At 55.9% G+C, this 19,860-nt stretch overlaps 1 protein-coding gene across 2 annotated transcripts; it reads right to left on the reverse strand.

The window, feature by feature from the left end:
- Positions 1-969: 969 nt before the first annotated feature.
- NTRK1 (neurotrophic receptor tyrosine kinase 1) lies at positions 970-19,333 on the reverse strand. Of its 2 annotated transcripts, XM_065901785.1 has the most exons (17): positions 19,122-19,333; positions 15,801-15,875; positions 15,472-15,543; positions 13,835-13,903; positions 12,857-13,002; positions 12,484-12,626; positions 9,845-9,977; positions 7,943-8,269; positions 7,522-7,539; positions 7,296-7,348; positions 6,915-7,017; positions 6,276-6,422; positions 5,824-5,954; positions 5,444-5,616; positions 2,976-3,216; positions 2,451-2,609; positions 970-1,186 (listed from the first exon to the last, which is right to left on the reverse strand). In XM_065901785.1, exons 1-17 carry the CDS (start codon positions 19,331-19,333, stop codon positions 1,001-1,003), a joined length of 2,388 nt encoding a protein of 795 aa, XP_065757857.1. In that variant the 3' UTR covers positions 970-1,000. The 2 variants fall into 2 exon arrangements, with proteins under 2 accessions (XP_065757857.1, XP_065757865.1); XM_065901793.1 differs by lacking the exon at positions 7,522-7,539.
- Between the last annotated feature and the right edge of the window lie 527 nt (positions 19,334-19,860).

Below are 19,860 nucleotides of genomic sequence, written 5' to 3' on the forward strand. Positions count from 1 at the left end.
GGGCCCAGGTCCTGGGGTGGGGGACTTCACCCGGCCTCGGAGTTGACAGAAGCCTCAGGCCACTCAGTAAGACCAGTGGTGTTCCAAGGGACAGAGGGACAGGGAGAGCATACCTCCTCCCTCAGGCAGAATGGAACAGGGAGATGGCCCACCTGGTCCTCAGGAAATAGCCACCTTGCTCAATCCCTGGCCTCCAGGTACGGATCTCAAAGCACTTAGAGCCAAGAAGAGTGACAAAGCGGAAGGAAGAAGGGGTCCTGCTTCCCTCAACCACTCCTTTATCCTACGCCTTCCCTGTCCCAGCCACACGTACACACACACACACACACACACACACACACACACACGCATACATGCACCCATATATGAAGCTCTCCCCACCTCTCTTTCTTTCTCAACCATTTGTTGTCCTGTGTGCTTGCTCTGTTCTGGGAACTCCAATACAAGGAAGACTCACCCCAGCAATGCTTCGTCCTGTCCACCACCCCATCTAACTTCAATCCCTCCCACTGTAGCCTTCCTGAATGAAATACAGAGACAGGCAATTAGGGTCTGAAGGTCTAGGAAACTTGACCCAAGGCTCCTTCACCACCACACAGACAAGATGGCCATGGTAGTAGGAGGCAAACCACAGCCCCAAGACAGAGGTGACAGCTGCATGCAGTAGGGGTGGGTGGCTGGGGTTCACCAGAGTGGGGGAGGATCCCACAGAGTCATCCCTTTACCGGAGCCCCAATGACCCCCTCCCAGAAGGACGTCATCCCAAGAATTAGCAAGAGACACAACCAAGGGATAATAAATATAATTGCTATGATGGAACCCTGCCTAGAGAAGCAGGAACATCCTGCACTCCCAGACCCCACCTGTCCCCTCCCGCATGCTGAGGGTGAGTTAGATGCTTTGAGATCACCCTGGGGCTGCTGGGAACCATGGCAGTTGCTGAGGGCAGGCTGCAGTACTCCACATTTGGCTACCCAGCCCCAGGCCCTAGGCCAGCCTCCTAGCCCAGGACATCCAAGTAGACAGGAGGCGCCTGGGCCAGGGCTTGCAGCCGGGCATGCACATCCTTGATGCTGTGGCGTTGTTGGGGCTCCCGCTGCCAGCAGCCCCGCATAATGGCGTAGACCTCCGGTGGGCAGGCACGCGGCCGCTCCAGCTCACGTCCCTGCGTGATGCACTCGATCGCCTGGGGCCACCAGAGGGAGAGAGGGGTGGGCACACTGGGCTAGGGGCAGGAGAGTGAGGCCAGACCCAGCACTGCCTCTGCCTCACTAAGGCTCCCAAGGCAGGTCATACAATATGTCTGGGCCTCATGGCTCCTAATCATCTAAAAGGATGCAGTGAAGCCTAAGATTCCTTTCCACTCTGACTCTGAGCAGTGACAGGGATTAGAGCTAGAGAGACCCTGTGAAGGCTGGACTAGGGTAGAATTGCATCCCGAAGGGCTGGAATCAGACCCTCAGAAGACTTGCCAGGTGGGTTGAGGAAGGAGAGGGGCCAAGAGATTTGCCAAACCATCAGTTAAGTGTTGAGGGCTGATTGGAAGAAGGGAAGGGTTCTCCATCTCTCAGCACCAGAAGGCAAAAAGAAAATAGAGCAGGGCTGCAGGTAAAGGACTTGAAAAGTGTGTGGCTTGCATTTTAAGGTAGAGGGCAATGCCACTTTTTCCCTCTTTTGTACTCTGTGCGGACCTAGCTCCTCTGACAAGAAACTGCAGTGGGAAAGCTCAAAGTTTGACTCCGGGAAGGACTGCTAGAAAAGCTGACAGATCCAAAGGAGAGCATGTGGCAGGGAGATGGTTGAAGGGCCTGGAGCCTCTTCATCCCCCGCTTCTTCCCTCCCTCCCCATTAGAGGACTTGGGTTATGGGCGGCACTAATTCCATTCCTTCTCTCAGTGCTTGAGAAAATTAAAATCTATAACCCTCTCCCCCACCCCACCAGCCTCCAGGGAGCAGACTGCATTAGGAGGAGAAATGGAAACTGACAGCTGCGAGCCAAGGAGGGGGTGAGGGGAGCTGCTCCGGGAGAGGGAACACCTGGGGTCTGCTCTAGCTGCATCCAATGCGGAGAGCACGGGGAGGTGGTGACTGTCCTTATGACAGTCTAACCTCCAGCCTTCCTGCTGCAGTGTCGGGTGCGCTCCTGCTATGCTCCTCTTTCCACGCCTCTCCCTTTCACTCCAATAACGCCTACTAGGTCTACAAAATGCGGCGAGGGATGGGGGTCTGGGCTCCACTTATAAAGTGCTTTGAGGTTCTCCCAGGAGCCGGTTAAAATAGGAGAAGGAGTAGAGAATAGGGCTGGGGTGGAGGAAGCAGTGGGAGGAGGCCGGATGAGTGCCCGGCGGCGGTGGGTGAGGGGCAGAAGGGGGCAGAATTCCCTAAACCAGGGACCCGAAGGGACCGGGGAGGGGTGGCCGGCAGGCAGCGACCTGCGGAGCGGTACTGACCTCGGTGTTGGAGAGCTGGTACCAGGGTTGCTTGCCGTAGGTGAAGATCTCCCAGAGCACCACGCCGAAGCTCCACACGTCGCTCTCGGTGGTGAACTTGCGGTAGAGGATGCTCTCGGGCGGCATCCAGCGAATGGGCAGCATGGTGCGGCCTCCCACCTGCCGGCGGGCCGGCCGACGCCGCGTCACCTCCAGGGGGCGCCCGCCCCGCGGACAGCCTCTCCCGGCGCAGACCCGCCCCCAGCCCCGTCATTAAAAATAAATAGAACTGGCTCTCCCTCCCAGGGCTAAGAGGAAAAAACCGATGGTGGCGTGTCCGTCCGGGACAGTGGAGACAGACCCTCCTCCACTGCGGGCCAAGGGAGTAGGAGGAGGGTTAAAAAACCAGAATCAGAGAGTCTCAGACCCCACACCGCCCGAGGAAGAGGACGGCGTGCCCAGCAAGGGCAGGCCCTCCTAGGGGGACGCGGCCATGGCGTCTACAGTTTGGAGGCTGGGGGAGGGGTTGGGGTGAAAGGCCCTTACGCGGTAGTAGTCGGTGCTGTAGATATCCCGGCTCATGCCGAAATCGCCGATCTTAACCACTAGTCCCTGACCCACCAGGCAGTTGCGTGTGGCCAGGTCCCGATGCACGAAGTGCAGACCTGCCAGGTACACCATTCCTGCAGCGACCTGGCTAGCCACGGCCAGCAGCTGCCCCAGGCCCAGGGGTCCCGGAGCCACGTCCTCCCCGCCAGCCAGCAGCTTGGCATCAGGCCCGTGGGACCTTCGAGAAAGAGTGAGGGAGAAGGGATGGGCTAGGAGGAGAGAACCTCGGGGGAGCCTGAGAGAAGGTGGGGAGGGGGGAGCTGGGAGAAGTGGGGGAGGGGCTCAGGGAAGGTAGGAAGGAGAGAACAGGGGAAGCAGGTGTCTGGAGGGGCTTGGATGGAGACCGGCTGTTGTGCCCACCTCCAGAGCATCCACTAATGCCCACATTTCCCAAGTGCGTGCCTTCCTCTCAGGCAGCCACCTTGAACTCCAACCTCAGCATCTAGCGGCCCACTGGCTCCTACGCCTCTTGCCCAGCTACATGTCGGACTAAACCCCTGCCAAGATGCTTGGCATCCTCCCCCAGGGGTGCCCCTGCCTCATGGAAGGGAATGTCCCTCACCCAGGCTGTGAGCCTGGAACCTGGGAGTCCTCCATTCCTGTCTCTCTCACCTTCGCCCTTAGTACTCAGCCATTCCTGTGGGATCTGCCTTCCCACGGTTTCCAGGATGCCCTCCTCCTCCCCACACCTACCCCTCCAGACCATTCCCCAAATATTCCTTCTTCTGAGGCTGTCTGAGCTGGTGGTTTTGTCATTATTGCCCTTTTCCTATTGGCCAACTTTCTCCTCATCCATTTATTTCTTCATTTATTCCAGACATCTGGTAAATATCTCCAGTGTGCCAGGCACCAGAGCTACAGTGGAGGGTGGGATGCAAATAGGTTACAGCAGTGCAGTGTGAGGGGCATCTGGGGGCACTCAGGGCAGGGACGGAAGAAGTGAGGGAAGGCTTCCTAGAGGAAGAGACATCTCAACTGAGACTCAAGTCCTTAGGAAGGGAGTTTGATAAACCACTCAAAGGGATGGGAGACAGGAGTGGGTTATCCAGCTGGGAAAGGAGGCCTGGTGCACCAGGCAGATAGAAACCCGGAGGCGAGGAGAAACAGACGGCCCCTCCTAGGGGAAGTCTTCCAGACTCGTCTAGCTTTCATGATTCCCTCCTTTGGTTTCCTCGTGCTCCGTCCACCATATAAAGCTGCTCTCCCCACATCCTGGGCCCCACATGGGTCCTTGCTGTTATCCGGTCCCTAGCACGGAGCCCACACCATGTCTGGTGAGCAAGGGGAAGGGCTTCTCTCTGGCCTCCTCTTGACCTGGATTCCTCTGAGCCAATCCACCTCCACACATAACCTCGGGTTTGACCTCACCTCCCTCCTGCTCCACATCCTCCCCGGGCTCCTCCCCATCCTCAAGATAAGCTCAGACTCTGGGGTCTTTTCCAGCTGAATTCTGCAGCCTGGCTACGTGAATGACCCAGCACTCTCAGAGGGGATGTTTAGAGACCAAATCACAACCATCAACTGTACCAAGACACTCATCCAGAACCACAGTCCCCCGTTGTTCCTCTTACTGGTGGGGAAACTGAGGCCAGAGAGGGGAAGTTACTTGGCAAGGAAGGCTCAGTTAACAAGTCACAGTTGATCCTAAACCCTGGCCCCTTCTGCTCCATCCTGCTCCAACCTCAGGAAGGTGGCGGGGGTGGGGGAGGCGGTGGCGTCCACCTCGTCAGAGAAGAATTCAGCAAATGGAACACGTGACCATCACACATCCAGATCATTTGTTACCTATGTGCCTTTGGGCAAGTCGCTGAACCTCTCTAAGCTTCATCTGAGAAATGGGTACATTTCTAGAAGTTTAAGTTATTAAACCTATCAGAGTTGTTCTGTCTCAAGCCAAAGAAAGGAAATTTGGGAGAATTTTCCTCAAGTACAAACTGCCATATATGCTAGGTGACTATGAAAAATAAATATACATTTAGATTATTACAAGTATGTAGGTATAAGCACATCCAGTCATAAAAAAGTGAATTGTAAAATATGTAACATAGCGCCTGGAACATGGCAAGCGCCTGATACATGTTTGTTATTGCTGTTATCATCGTGATCCAAACTGCCACCTCCTATGGACCTGGCTTCTGTGTTCCACCCAGCAGTGCACGCACACCCCCCGCAAAGCCCAGCCATCCTGCAGCTTCAGCTCGTGGCTTCGCTAACGCAGTCTCCCTGACACTGTCACTGCCCTCCACACGGACTCTCCCCTCATTCACACATCTGCCTCAGAGCTCCTTGGGGACAGGAGCTGTGCCTTCCTGCTCCTTCCTGGTGCTCCCCCCACAGTTCAGCAGACAAGCCAGGATGTGCTTGTAGGGAAGGGATGACAGGCCGTGGGCCGGGGGCCGTCGTACCGGAGAAAGCGGTTGAGGTCACCGTGCCGCATGTATTCAAAGACCATGAGCAGCGGGCGGCCCTCAGTGCAGACGCCGAAGAAGCGCACAATATGCTGGTGCTGAAGCATGGTGAGCAGCTCAGCCTCGCGCTGGAAGTCCTGCCGGGCGCTCTCGGACACCTCCTTCAGCGCCTGGATGGCAGGGGCCGGGACATCCCTGGGTGGCGGCCCAGTCTTGACCACCCCGCATCCCAGCTGGCCCAGCATCCACCCCCAAGTCGTGAACTATGCCAGGTCCCAGCCTCTCCCCTCTCCCCCGTCTTGAGCACCCCGTCCTGGCCTGACAGGGCTCTGGGAGGTGGGCCCTGGACCAGCAACACTTCGTGGCCAGGGTCTTACCTTGACGGCCACTAGCATCTTGTCCTTCTCGGGCAGCAGGTTGTGGCACTCGGCAAGGAAGACCTTCCCAAAGGCACCCTCACCCAGCTCCCACTTGAGCACAATATCTCGGCGCTTGATGTGATGAACACCTGGGGGTGGGGGCTTGCAGGATCAGCCAAGACCCCCAGTCTTGGAAGAGGGACGGGACAGGGGCAAGGACAGAACTGTCCAGCAGGGTTGTGCTTGGCAAAGGGGGCACCCGGCAAGAGGGAGGGTCACACTGAAAGTGAGCCTTCGCCAAGTCCCATGACATGATGGGGACATGGGTGGTGGGGGGCTGGGAGGAAAGGCTTGTTCAGGCCTGCGGTGGGCCTGACACACAGGAACCTCTTCACATGCACACACATGTACAAACACACACACACACACACACACACAGGCTTGCCCCCACCCTTGCCCCAGCCCCTCACAGGCATCACTGAAGTATTGTGGGTTCTCAATGATGTGGCCTTGGAGCCCAGAGCCTTTGCCCTCGGTGGGAGACAAGGAGCTGCCACCCAGAGTCATGAAATGCAGGGACATGGCCAATCCATCCTCCGGAGCCAGCACAGCGGGGCCTGGGAAGGACACAGTCATGTGGAGGGGTCACAGCCCAGGCACACACCCTGGCTCCTGCCAGGTTGCAGGGTGCCAGGTGACCCCATGTCCTAACTTGCATGGGAAGAACCAAGGAGCTAGGAGGCAAGACAGTCGCAGGGGGAAGGGGAGGCACTCCAGCCATTCTCTGTCTGGCTCCTGTCCAATCCCAGGCCCTGTGGGCCACCAGAGAACTCCCCCACTGCCCCCACCCCCCACAGAGCTCAGACCTCCCAGATCCACTTAGTGTTTGACTACAATCCAGCCACCAATTAGCAGCTGCTACTTCTGAAACTACCCTGGCTTCAGCCCCGACTCACTCACACTCACGAGTCCTCATATACCCCAAACACCCACTCTGTAGAACCCCATATGTGCCCAGGCCCCCACATAGAGGACAGAGTCAGGAAGAACCAGGAGGAAATAAAGCCAGGAAGACAGACTGACAGCCCCTCCGCAGCCCCTCTACTCACGGTTGATCCCAAACTTGTTCCTGCGTCCACATTTGTTGAGCACAAGAAATGTTGTAGAAAGAAAGAGGCAGGCAAAAACGGCCAGGCCCACGGCCATCGAGACCTGGGGGTATGGGGGTGGTTGGATCTAGGGGTCATCCTAAACCCTCAGAGCTCGCCACTGGTAAACTACTTCTCCATCCTGCATAGACGCCCAGAGCCAGGCCCCCACACCTGCCTTCTCCTCCCCTGGGCCCCCGAGTCATGGCTGCGAAGGTGTTGATGGAGCTCAGGCCAGACTCTACTGCTCTCTGTGCTCTGACTGGAAATGACATACAGAGGAGCCTCCAGCCCAGCCTCCTAGTCCTAAGTCCTGGACAAGCTTCCACTTCCCGTGCTCACCCCAAAAGAAGTCTCATCCTTCTCCACTGGGTCTCCGGAAGTGCTGTTGGTGTCTATGGGGACACAGGGTAGAAAGGCTGTGTCACAGGTTGTATCTCCTCCACAGACTCCCCACTCTGGCCCCGGCTGAACCCTCAAGGGTCAGGTTAACCGTGCCCCCTGCCCCAGCGACAGCTCCCAGCTCCAGGGACCAGACGGAACCTGCCCTCCTGCCTGGACTACTCACCCACTGGCGAGAAGGAGACTGCAGCAGGAGGGAGGAGAGAGAGCAATCACATGGAGGAAAAGAGCAGTGAGTCCCCTTCCCCCTCTGGACTCATCCCTTCATGGGTGGGAGTGGGAGGGGGAGGCGGAGCTGCTCCAGCTGGGCCAGGAATGCCCTGGTTCATGGCTCTCTCTCTTCAGCCAGTCCTAGTGAACGGAATAACTCAGGGATGCAGAACTCCTGGGGCTGGGGGAGGCAGGGGCAAGAAAGCCAGCACAGAGCTGGACACCAGAACTCCAGGCCACTTTCTCTCGGGGACCAGACCCTCCAACTTCCAGGGTCAGGATCACAGTGGGAAGTGGGCCAGGCCTCTCCGGACACCTGGATCTGCACCCGGTTGGGGCCCAGGGAGTGGGAGCAGGGTTCAGGGTGGCCCTCACACCAGGAATGGGGTCCTCAGGGTTGAATTCGAAAGGGTTGTCCATGAAGGATTCCATGACCCATGCGGCGGCCTGGCCCAAGGGGTTGGTCGCCAGCAGCGTGTAGTTGCCGTTGTTGACGTGGGTGGGCTGGTTGAGGCGCAGGCAGCCATGGCGCACCGTCTCGTTGGCTGCCAGCTCCAGGAACTCGGTGAAGATGAAGCTGGTCTCGTTGAGCACAGAGCCATTGAAGAGCCAGCGCAGAGAGGGCGCTGGCTGCCCATCCACCGAGAAGGGGATGCACCAGTGGTGCTGCTCCACGGCTCTTTGCAGATGCACGCTGGCCGGGACTGTGGGCCGGGGGGTGACAGTGAGTCAGGAGGTGTCCCTGGGGAGGCTGAGGGTGGACAGTCAAAAGGGGGCAAGCCTAAGAGGAGCCGGTCAGCGGGCTCCAAGAAATTCACAAGGAGGGATGTTCTGAAGAAAGCTGGCAGTAAGTCTTAAATAAGTCAGGCAGCAGGTGTATACAATTCTGAAGCTTAAAGAATTTAAGTGGTGGGTTTAAAGTAAATAAGTAACAGTCCTAGAGAAGTAGGGTTCCAGCTTATGGAAATTAGACATGGAGTCTTTCAGATGAGGGAATCCAGAAAAATTTAGTGTAGTCAAGTTTAAGGGGATCTGGAAGGGGCCTAAAAGATCAAACAAGCAAATATATATATATATATATATATAATCTTTAAACTTTTTGGGAAAAAAATGGGTTTGAAATAGACCCAACCTGAAAGAAGCAAAAGACCTTCAATATAGAAAAAAGTATATAGGCACATACACACACACACACACATGGGGTTTCTCAATGGAAAAGAACTGGGTAAAACACTACTGCTAAAGAATCCACCTGCCAATGCAGGGAACGTAAGAGACACAGGTTCGATCCCTGGGTTGGGAAGTTCCCCTGGAGAAGGAAATGGCAACCCACTCCAGTATTCTTGCCTGGAAAATCCCATGGACAGAGGAGTATATATATATATATACAGAGGAGTATATACACACACACACACACACACACACACACACACACACACACTTGACACTGGAATTCCAGCCAGCATTCATGCAGTGGAATACTATTCAGCAGTGAAATAAATGAACTAATTGTTACTCCAGTTAACATGAATGAATCTTCCAAATATAATGTAGAGCAGAAGAAATTGGACACAAAATAATACATGAGGTATGATTCCATTTACATAGTGTACAAGAACAGACAAAACTCAGTCATGCTGATAGGGAAGCATATGTGTGTAAAATTATTTTTAAAAGCAAGGAGATGATTGTCACAAAGTCAGAATGGGGTGGAGGAGAAGGATGGGGTTCTGAATGGGGAGAAGGGGGTATCTTCTGAAGTGTCTGTAAGTCGAATTATAGTTTAAAGTGTATATGTTTTATGTACATATCTATGTATATTATGTTTCCCAAGAAAAGAAGAAAAACTTATACAGTGTAGAAGATTTTAAATAATTTGTTGGCAGACCTAGAGAAATTAGGCAGTGAGCCTAAAGAGAAACTTGCATGGAGAATTTCTTCTTTTAAAACTAGGAAGTAGGGCAAAAGTCCTACAGAGGAATGAGCTTGAAGAAGTACAGGGGAGCAGAGAGAACGGATGTAGCCGGTGTTGAGGGCCTCAGGTAGCAAGACTTGGGCAGGGGGCCAAAAAGAAATCCCTCTCCATCCCTCTGGCCTTGATGAGCCCCCAGGACTTCCCTCAAAGGATCAGGTTTTCATGGGAATCTCGAAACAGCTGGGAGGGAGTAGCTGTGGACACACATACATCCCACTCCTTTCCTGCAGCCCCTGACCCTCACATCCTCTTTTCAGGGAAGCAGGGGTGGGGGTGGGCGCAAAAGGCAGTCACTGGCACTCACAGGAGACATTGACTTGGACGGAGACTTCAGCCCGGCCCACATCGTTCTCTGCCCAGCACGTCACGTTCTTCCTATTGAGGTCACTGGTGACATTGGCCAGGGTCAGCCCCAAGGACGGCAGACTCCCAGATTTCTGGGTCAGAGAAAAGAGGGGAAAATCAAGAAGAGCTTCAGCTGGCTTGGGGCTAGAGGCAGCTGGGCAGGGGGCTGGGGGTGTAGAGCTGATGTCTTTGGGGAACCCCTCTGGCTCCAGGTGGAAAAGAGAGGGAGGGACGGGAAGGGAAGAGGTGTGGGAAAGAATATGGCAGAGAATGGCCCTCCTTCAGAGCCTGTTTGCACCTTCTCCTGGATCACTGATTTAATGATCTGAAAAATCCAGAACACAACCAATAACCTCAAAATAGGTGCAAAGTCTCCCAAACCATAAAACCACCCATCTGAACAGCTGAATAGACGTCACAAATTCCAAGTATAGAAATATACACAACCAACTGGAAAACCAGCTAGGACCTCACCACCTACTCATTCTTGTTTAACGCTTAATTCTAAGAAATTTAGTCTCAGCCCAAGGAAGATCAGAAACAAAGAGATGGTGCTGATAACAAGGCAGCAGTTAGAAGCAACAGTAGAACCGTAATGAATGCCTTTGGCAGATGGAAAAACAGTGAAGTTAGAGAGAAGCTAAGTGACTTGGTTCTGAATCATCATCAAAAGATTGATTCAGATTCACATTCTCTTTCTGAGACACCATGGAGGTTATATGGCCCTTAGACAATTTTTGATCTTTCTGAACCAAGATTTTCTTATTTTGTAATCCGAGGAGGTAGACAAAATGATCTTCTGACATTTTAGAAAGTTATTTTCATAAAATGATGAAAATAAATGAAGTAGTGGACAAATCTGATTTTTCTGGAAATTTCGTGAATGTGGAATCCCTTGAATACATGCCAGGGAAGGTGAAGTTTCTCTGGGCTTCCATTGGAATATGTGAGTTCAAAGATTCCAGAAGAGCTGTCCAGCCTATTGTGCAAGCCCTGAGTTCCAGCCACTTGAAGGGGAAGCCCTGCCCTAAGCTTCTCTCGGCTGTTCCATCTCCTCTAAATCACTCTGGAATATCGTATCCCATGAACTCTTCCCTTTGAGCTGTTCTGCCACTCTCCTGATGGTGACCTGATGGGGACCAGCGTCCCCTTCCCTCTGTTTAAGCGAGGGGATGGCTTTTCTACAGGAAGTCTCTAGAAGACAGAAGTGAAGCTCCCAAAGAGAACAGCAAAAATCTGGAATTTCCCCAAACATGTAGCTTATCAAAGGTCTCTCCACAGATGGTCATGGCTGGCCTCTTGCTTCTGCCTTGTCCCCTTTTCCATTACTCAATCTTGGAGGCTATGGTCTATGGGACAGGTGGGACCACTCGGTGGTCAGTGGTCCCCTTACCATGTCTAGACCTCCTGCTCAGGACTCCAGTGGTTCCTCCCTCAATATTGTCCAGGTTATTTTGTTGTTTAGTCTCTATGTCTGACTCTTTGCGACCCCATGGACTGTAGCCCTCCAGGTCCCCTCTCTCTGTGGGATTTCTCGGGCAAGAGTACTGGAGGGGGTTGTCATTCCATTCTCCAGGGGATCTCCCAGACCCAGGGATTGAATCCGCGTCTCCTGCTTGGCAGGCGGGTTCTTTACCACTGAGCCATTTGGGAAGTCCAAGGGACCACCAGCAATTCTAGGGTTGATTCCCTTTCCAAAGGGAGGGCCTCCAAGCTAGACATCACACCCTGCTTTCACTGACCCGACTTCTTCCAGGGACTGGACTCTGTGTGTCCACCCATGTGGGGTCAGCTTTTGGATGGGCACAGCCCAATGTCAACCCCTGCTGACCTTGTCCATGAAACCTCCTGAGTCAGTTATGATTACTCTTGGCTGCCTGTTGCCAGCCTAAGGACAAAGGGCAAGATCTGGGAAGATGCCCAAACTGGATAAGAGAGCTAGAGGCCAGCAAGTGCCCAGAGGCCAGCAGAACATCTGAAGGCCATCATGTCCATCTCCTCAGTTGACAGATAAAACCAAAATACAGGCGGATTGGGGGATTTTTCCAAAATTCACTCCAAGAATTAATTAGTGAGAAAGCTGAAACCAGAACTGTGCCTCCCTTACTAATATGCTCATCACACACCCAAGAGGATGCTGCTTCTGGATTTTCTAGAAAATGACTGGAAGGCCCTGAAGAACTGGCCTCAGTACAGGACCACAAATGTTGCTCCCTCTCCTTGGTTCTCAGTGTCCTTATCTAGAAAGGTGGATTGGAGAGCTGGTGTGTTGGGTTCCCTGGGTCAACTCCAATATGGGAAGGCTCTGTGACCCTCTCTCTTTGCAGCCAGCGTATCTTCCCAGAGTGGGGACCTAAATTCTAGCTGATCAGTGGAGCCTGGGATCCCTGCTGGACCAAGGTCTGCCCTGAGGGCATGGGGTGCGCCTATAGCTACCCAGTAGCACAAGCCTGAGTCCCAAGGGTCTAAAGCATCTCGGTCCATCTCTCATCCTTTATGTGCGTCTTATTTGCTCTTTTTTCCCCTGTCTTTGTTGCCTGTGCTCAGGTGCATCAGGAGGGGGGCCTGGGGTGGGGGGGACAGTGGAGGGCCTCTCACCATCACCGTGGCTGACCCCTCCAGCTCCGTGAGGATCCAGTCAGCCTGCTCCAAGTTCTGCCCCTCCACCTGGCACTGCAGCAACACGTTGGCCCCCACCTCCACGGAGGCATTGGACATCTGGATCTTCAGCGTGGGCTCACCTGGTGCCCGAGGGGTGTCAGAGCTGGGAGGGGCCTCCGAGTCCTGCCTGGGGACACTGGTCCTCCCCCAGCCGGCCCCACTGACCCTGCCCCTGCCCCTCGACCTTCAGTCTCCCCCAGCTCTCTCCCCCAGGCCCCCCCTTCAGGGCCCGCCCCCTGAGCCCTGCCCAATGCCCTCTCCCCAGGTGTGTCCCTCTTTCCCAGCCCCTCACACCACCTGCAGCACCTACCGCAGCTGGCATTGGATATGAGGGCAAGGGGCCCCTGCCCAGGACACTGCAGCTTCTGCTCCCGAACGCCTCCCCGCCCCTCCTCCTCCCAGCGCTGCAGCCAGAGCAGGGCACAGGAGCAGCGCAGGGGGTTCCCCGACAGGACTCTGGTGGGTGTGGGGGAGAGAGAGAGTAGGGGGAGGGCAGATGTGAAGGAAGGTCTACAGCAAGAGGGAGTACAGTTAGATAGCAGGGTGGACTGTCTAGAGGTGAAGGAGTGGGACATGTGAGAAGTTCCTCTCATGGACCCTCTTCACGAGACAGTGAAAGAAACAGAATGCCAAACATCAAAGACAGCCAGCTACAGGCTATACAGAATTGCCCCACCCAGGCTCCCCAGGGTGGCAAGCCAGGTGAGGTAGGGTGGCAAGGAGGGAAGGGCATTCACTGCTTTCCGGAGTGACCCAAAGGCCTTAGGCGCCTACCAAACACATCCCACTGCTGTCCACCCACCCCACGAGCTTGGTGTGCTAGGAATGTGGGCAGATATGCCCTTGTGCACCAGCCCAGAGAACCATGCCAGCCCCCGGACCTGAGAACACACAGCTCTCCACGCCCCCCCACTCCAAATGTGCCCAGGGCAATAATCCCCTCAGTGGCTGCAGGGACCTACAGCCTCTGCTTTGATGGGGCAGGGGGGTGGTTCACAGACATGCATGTGGACAGCCAGACATGCCATCCCCACAGAGAACCCCCTATCCCCCAACAGTTCCATGCAGACATAGTGACATACCTTCACGGAGACATACAGGCACACGAGGACCGACACAGAACACACACACACACACACACACACACACACACACATGCATGCACACACACACATGCACACACACACATGCATGCACACACACGCATGCATGCACACACACACACACACATGCACGCACACACACACGCACACTTGCTGCCCTTGCCCCTGCAAGCTCCCACACTCACAGTTCCTGTAAGGAGAGGCCCTGGACCGTTTTCCAGGAGAGAGACTCCAGAGCGTTGAAGGAGAGATTCCTGCAGGAGTTGAGACAGAGCAGACAGACCCCTTGAGCGACCCGACCTCACTCTGACCCGGTGTGAGCGAGGGGAGGAGCCAGGAGGACGCTGACATCTGGCTCCCCCACCCCGGCCCGGCAACTACAGCTAGCCCGAGGGCGAGGCATTGGGGTGGGGGCACTGGTCGGGCTCTTTGAGTCCCATCTTCTCCCTGGGACAACAAGGGTTAACCCCACTTAACCCCCTCGCAGACCCCAGGGAGGAGGGGGTCTGAAGGAACAGCCGCTCCCCCTCCCCCACCCTTGGCCCCAGCTGGCAAAGTGCTGAGGCCCCAGCTGGGGGCAGGGGCTCCATCTGTGCTCCCACTGAGCCCAGGACGGGGCCAGAGGAGGAGGGGAGGATGGCTCCCACACTCGCTTGCCCTCTGCCGGATGCCTCAGAACTCAGGGTCCTTCCCCAGGTCCCCTCCCCACGCCTCCTTCCTTCCCCTCTTCAAGGACTGAGGAAAGGGACCCCAGGCCCACAGCCCCAGCGAGGGGCCGGCTCCAGGACTCTGTGTCCTGCACGGGGCTGCCACACTGGGACCTTCTGCTGCCCAGGGGCCTGCCCTGACCCTTCTCCTTGACTAGCTGTCTTTTGCTCTGTGGGGGCTGAGTTGGAGAGTAGCCACTACACAGGGATCATCAGCAAGACCCATTTTTAATGCCAGGCTGAGCTGAGTGTACTTCTGTCCTGCCACTTACATGACCTCAGCCCAAAATGTAACCTGGCTGATTCTCTGAATCCTCATCTACAAAATGGGGATGACACTACCTCTCTCACCAGGCTAACGGTGAAGATTCACTGACAATAAGTATTGTGAGGTGTCACTGAGTAAGCATCTTTAACCGAAGCCCCCACACCTAGTCAGGGAGGTACCATCACCTTATCCTGTCGTTGTTAAATCACAGGACACAACCGAGAGTTTTAGAGTCCCCAGCACAACTCCATGAGTCACAGGCTCCCACCTCACTTCCCATCTCCCCGCCGGCCCGAGGTGGGAAGGAGGAAATGAACTCCTACCCTCAGGAGGCCAGAGGATGCTTTACCAGGGACTCGAAGGGTCTTTGGAGATCTCTCCTGCCCACGCCCCCTTCTCTACAAAAGGGGTACATGTGACCCCCAGGGGAGTGTGCCAAGTGACTGATCTGATCCCCCAGCTCCCAGGACAACCCAGGGGTCAGGAAATGGTTGCGAGACAGATTCCCAGTCAACACCCAGGGTCCCGCTCCTGATCCTTGCCCCCTTTGGACTGCTGTGTGTCTGAACCCCGGGAAGAAAACCGAGGCAGGCACCTATGAGAAGTGTCCTGCAGCATGAAGCATGGAAGTGAGACAGCAAGAAGGACCTTCTAGTTGGCAGGGGTGAGAGCTGAGAGGATCACCATCCCTGAAGTGGATGAGAAAAAGGCCCAGGAGAATGGGTGGGATGCCTTCCCTGCCAGGCTGGGGCCATCCTCAGAACAGTGCCCCGGGGAGGGCCAAGCCCATTAGCCGCCCAAGCCTAGGTGTCTCCCCAGCCCGCCCCGCCAGGCCCTGGTCACTCACAGTCGACCGAGCCGCGGAGTGAAATGGAAGGCATCCGGCGCCACAAAACGGAGACCACTCTTCACGATGGTGCTGGGGAGGGCACAGCAGGGTCAACACTGAGGGGAGCAGTTACCTGGGCCCCCTCTCTCCACCCATGCCAGCCCCCCAGTCTCTGGTGCTGAGCCCTCTCTCCACCCCCCCAAACACTTTCTCGGCAACCCTGGACCCCTGAGGCCACCAAGCTCTCTGACCAGCCAGCCCCTCAGTCCTCAGCCACCCAGGCCCGCCCAGGCCCCTAGCACCGCCCCGACTCTCTGGTCCCCCAGGCCCTGTGCGGAGGCCCTCACAGTTTCCTCAGCTCCCCCAGGCCCCTCAGGTCACTGAGCTTCAGCTGCTGCAGATGCTGCTGGTTCTCGATGTAGCTGTGGGGAGAGGGGATGGGAATCACAGGGGCCAGGCCCACACTCGAGTCCCCAGACCCACCTGCCTCCCTCCCGACCACATGCACCCACATTCACCCACAGGCATCCAGTCACACAGAGACCTGTTTACACATGCACACGTGCACAGGCAGGCCCACACACATGCATCCACATACACACGGAGACCCACGGCCTCACCCAGTCTCACAGTCCCATGCCCGCGTCCTCACACTATCACACATGCATGCCCTCACACATTCAAGCACACACACACACAGAGAGATGTGTAAAGATATACACAGAGACGCACCTCCTCACATACACCAGCATATGCATGCGTGAACCCACAGATGTCCCCATGTGCACGCTTACACTCTCCCATATAGACACACATAGCCACATAGCTCACGCAGGCACACACATGTGCATGCATGTGAGAGTGTGTGGACATTACTCGCATGCATAGACACACATGAGTCCATTCGCAGCCTGGCGTCCTGCTTTTAAACACAGAGCCTCTCCTGCACATGCTCAATGGGGGGTCATGCTCAAACACTCACTTCCACGAGGGGCCTATGCTCATCACTGTCACTGCCCCTCCCAGCACAAAGGAAGGCCTGGGGCCATGAAAATACGCGCTCCCAAACACACCGGCTCAGAGATCACTGTCTGGGCTCACCCATACTCCTGGGCATGCGTTCGAGAGCACGCGCACACACATATACTCACACACACACACACACATACCACCCTCTCCCCCCTTAAAGCCACTGGCCCCTCCCCAAACTCCAGTATAAACCCCTCCATTCTCCGTCCCCCCACCCTGGCATCTTTCAGCAAAGCAAGTGACAGGCATACAGGCTGTCAGTCAAGGACCCCTTGAGCCCCTCCCTGCCCCAGGAGGGACCCAGGGAGGAGAAAGGGGCCATGAGAGAAGGGAATCAGAGTTGGGAATGGTGAAGAGGCATCGACTGGCTGTCTCACGCAGTGAGAGAGCAATGGGAAGGCTGAGGGGCGGGGGGTGTGCAGAAAAACAAAGACAGTGAAACAGAGACACCTAGGAAGAGGAACTGACAGGAAGAGACTGGCAGAGAGACAGAGACAGACAAGGAGAAAGACAGATAAGAAAAGGGAGACGGAGAGACAGAGAGATAAGCACAGAGAGCCAGAGAAAGCAAGATAGGGGGAAGAGAAAGAAACAAGTAAAAGCAGGCATGCAGGGCTGGGGGATTTCTGCTGCCCTGGGGCCCTGCCCAGCTTCTGGATCTCACACGCCAGGGAGTTCCTGAGAAGTCAGCTGTCCTTGCAGGGGCACGTCATGTGCCCCCCCCAGTGCCCCCCACCCCGGCCACACACACAGGGGCTCCTGACTCACTCGCTGTTCTCAGAACTCTCTCCCTCTGCCCTGTGCTTCCGTCAACCTGTGGGAACCAGCCTGGATGACCACCCCCCCACACATACACACACTGCCAGTCCTTCCCAGACTTGGCCCCTGGAGGACACCCAGGTGTCAGGTCATCAGTCCCGTGAGGTCTAGGGAGTAAATTTCAGTGACTCTGAGAGTTGGTCCCTAACCTACCCTCTCACCCCCCAGCTCCTGCCAAGAGAGCCCAGAGGTGTAGGGACCTCAGGAGGGGGTTAGGGACCCGGGGAGGGAGTGAGAAAGTAGGGTGGCCGAGTATGTGCAAACTGTCAGGCAGCGTGCTCAAAGCTGCCTCATTCGTTTGGATTCATAATCAATCTGTCTATTCGAGTCCATTATCTCCTCGTTAGCTCTGCGGGTGAAGGAGGAGGAGGGGACTTTGCAGATGGAGGCAGGGGTTAGACTGCTGCCCCACCCAGAGGGACAGCTCCACTCACACCCTGCATGGCTTCCAGCCCCCAGCCCCCACCTGGCCATACTCCCCACTCCCACTTCCCCTCTGCTGGACCCACGAGGGGCTTGAAAGGGAATCAGGAAAAGAGAGTGCTGATGGGGAGCATTCAAGAGCCTAGACCCTGCTTTGAAGACGCAGAGTGATAAATGCACAGGACTGGGGGTGGCAGTCTGGACTTCAGGCCTCCCTCCCATCATGCAGAAACCTAGGTCCAGACCAAGACAAGGCCATCTCTCCTCCTGGCCTCCCTAGGGCCATTAGGGAGCGAGATTGAGTACCTTCCCGTTAATTACCACAAGATACCCGAGTAACTCAGTGCCAATTATCGTAGGCTGCTCAAGTCACTTCCAGACATTGATGGCCCCTGCCACAGATACCTTTCAGGCTATTACTGCATGAGGCCAGGGTTCCTTGCCCACTGTCTAACCCCAGGCCTAATAGGAGGAGGATATTCTAGCAGGTCCTTTCTTCTTCTAGAAGTCTTGCTGGCCCCACCAGCCACATAGAATACTCAAGTATTTTCCAGACACCATCATATGCTGCTTGAGTATCTCTAAGTCAATTATTATAGAATACTCCCATAAGTTTCACCAGCTGCTAAAAAGTACTTGAGTATTTTGTAACCAATTAATGCAGGATGTCAGAGTACTGCAAATGTTGGCGATTCCTCCCAGTTTCAGGTCTGGAAGGGAGGAGAATCTCTCAGCAAGGGCCCTGTCTCCCTACCTAAAGTAGGGAGAAAAGGGTGGTGAAGGAGATGGGGATGGGGAGAGGGGAGCTTGGAGGGGCTCTCATTTCCTACCTTCAAATCAAGCCGTGCTGGGGAGGAGAGATGGTGGAAATGGGGATAGGAGAGCTCAACCACCAAGCTATGGCCCCTCAGCGCCTCCCACCTATTTCAGTTCAATTTCCAATTCAAGAGAGAAGAGCTGACTTTGCCTGGTCATGACAAGGAAGGGGGTAAGGGTGGATTTATCCCTGGGAAAGGAAAATGGTAAGGTACCAAACTGGGGGTGGGGACTGTTCTCTGCAGATAATCACCTCCTGTATAGGGCAGAAGGTGGGCTCCTGGCTGAGCTCCACAAAGCGGTTTCTAGAAGGCTGGGCTCTTTCGGATCTGGTCCGCAGAGAGCCCCTCCTTCCTCTCCTCGAAGCTAGCACCTAAGCTGCTCTGAGCCCAGCGTCCAGGCAGTAACTGCGGAGGCTGTCAGGGCAGCAGAGGAAAACTAAGGCACAGCCGAGACTTGCGTGTTATCAGTCTCCCGCCGCACCCGCCCCTCCTGACATAGCAAGCAAGCCATAAGTCCGCGCCCACGGGGCACGGCTATGCCCGCCTCTCCCCGCGCCCCCTGGCTCGCCAGACACTCACAGCTCCGTCAGGTTCTCGGCGCCTGGCAGGTGGCGGAGGTTATCCAGGGTCCCCGGCCGGGTGCAGCGCAGCCCCGAAGGGCCGTGGGGGCAGCAGACATCGGGGCAGGATGCAGCGCCCGCAGATGCCAGCATCAACCAGGCCAGCAGGCTTCCCGGCCCCGTAGCCCGAAGGTGCCCGCCAGGTTGCCCGCCCCGTCCGCCTCGCAGCATCGCGACGGCGCCCGCCTCGCCGCGGCCGGGCAGCCGTCTGTGCGCTTGCAGCAGCCGCTGCCGGGCCTCCCGCGACATGTGCGCTGGGCGGTGTTAAAGACCAGCCGCCAGGAAAGGGCGGAGCCAGAGGCCCCCGCCCGGCCTCGCCCCGCCCCTTCTGTCTCCAACCCCGCCCTCTCCTCTTCTAAGTCGCGAACTCTGCCCCAACCCTTTCCCGAGCCCCCCTGGGCCAGCCTACTCCCCCAAGGTCCCCCCAGCTCCAGTAGATGCGGAGGGGCAGCCTCAGAAAGCCTCAGAGGTGTCTGCTGGGAATGGGGAGATTGGGAAGTTGATACATTTTTTTTCCCAGCCTAAAACCGCTGCATTTAGCGGGGAGGGGACATGACTGAGCTTGTAAACGGCGGTAGCCCAGGTCATCCTAGCCAGCCCCCGGCCTCAGATCTCACTACGCATGGTGCGCGTACCTGAGGAAGTGCATGTCACTTGGGATAAATTAGGGGAAATACTCCTAAACCCTAGAAAGAAAT

Source organism: Muntiacus reevesi, chromosome 1, assembly GCF_963930625.1.
Source record: "Muntiacus reevesi chromosome 1, mMunRee1.1, whole genome shotgun sequence".
Taxonomy (NCBI): domain Eukaryota; kingdom Metazoa; phylum Chordata; class Mammalia; order Artiodactyla; family Cervidae; genus Muntiacus; species Muntiacus reevesi.

Bases quoted from the DNA above. Each gene is read 5' to 3' on its own strand.
- NTRK1 (XM_065901785.1), bottom strand. From the start codon at position 19,333: ATGCTGCGAGGCGGACGGGGCGGGCAACCTGGCGGGCACCTTCGGGCT. The intron at 15,876-19,121 runs GTGAGTGTCTGG...CTCTCCCCACAG, and splicing joins GCCGAGAACCTGACGGAGCT to CTACATCGAGAACCAGCAGC. The intron at 5,617-5,823 runs GTAAGACCCTGG...CCTGCCATCCAG, and splicing joins AGATGCTAGTGGCCGTCAAG to GCGCTGAAGGAGGTGTCCGA.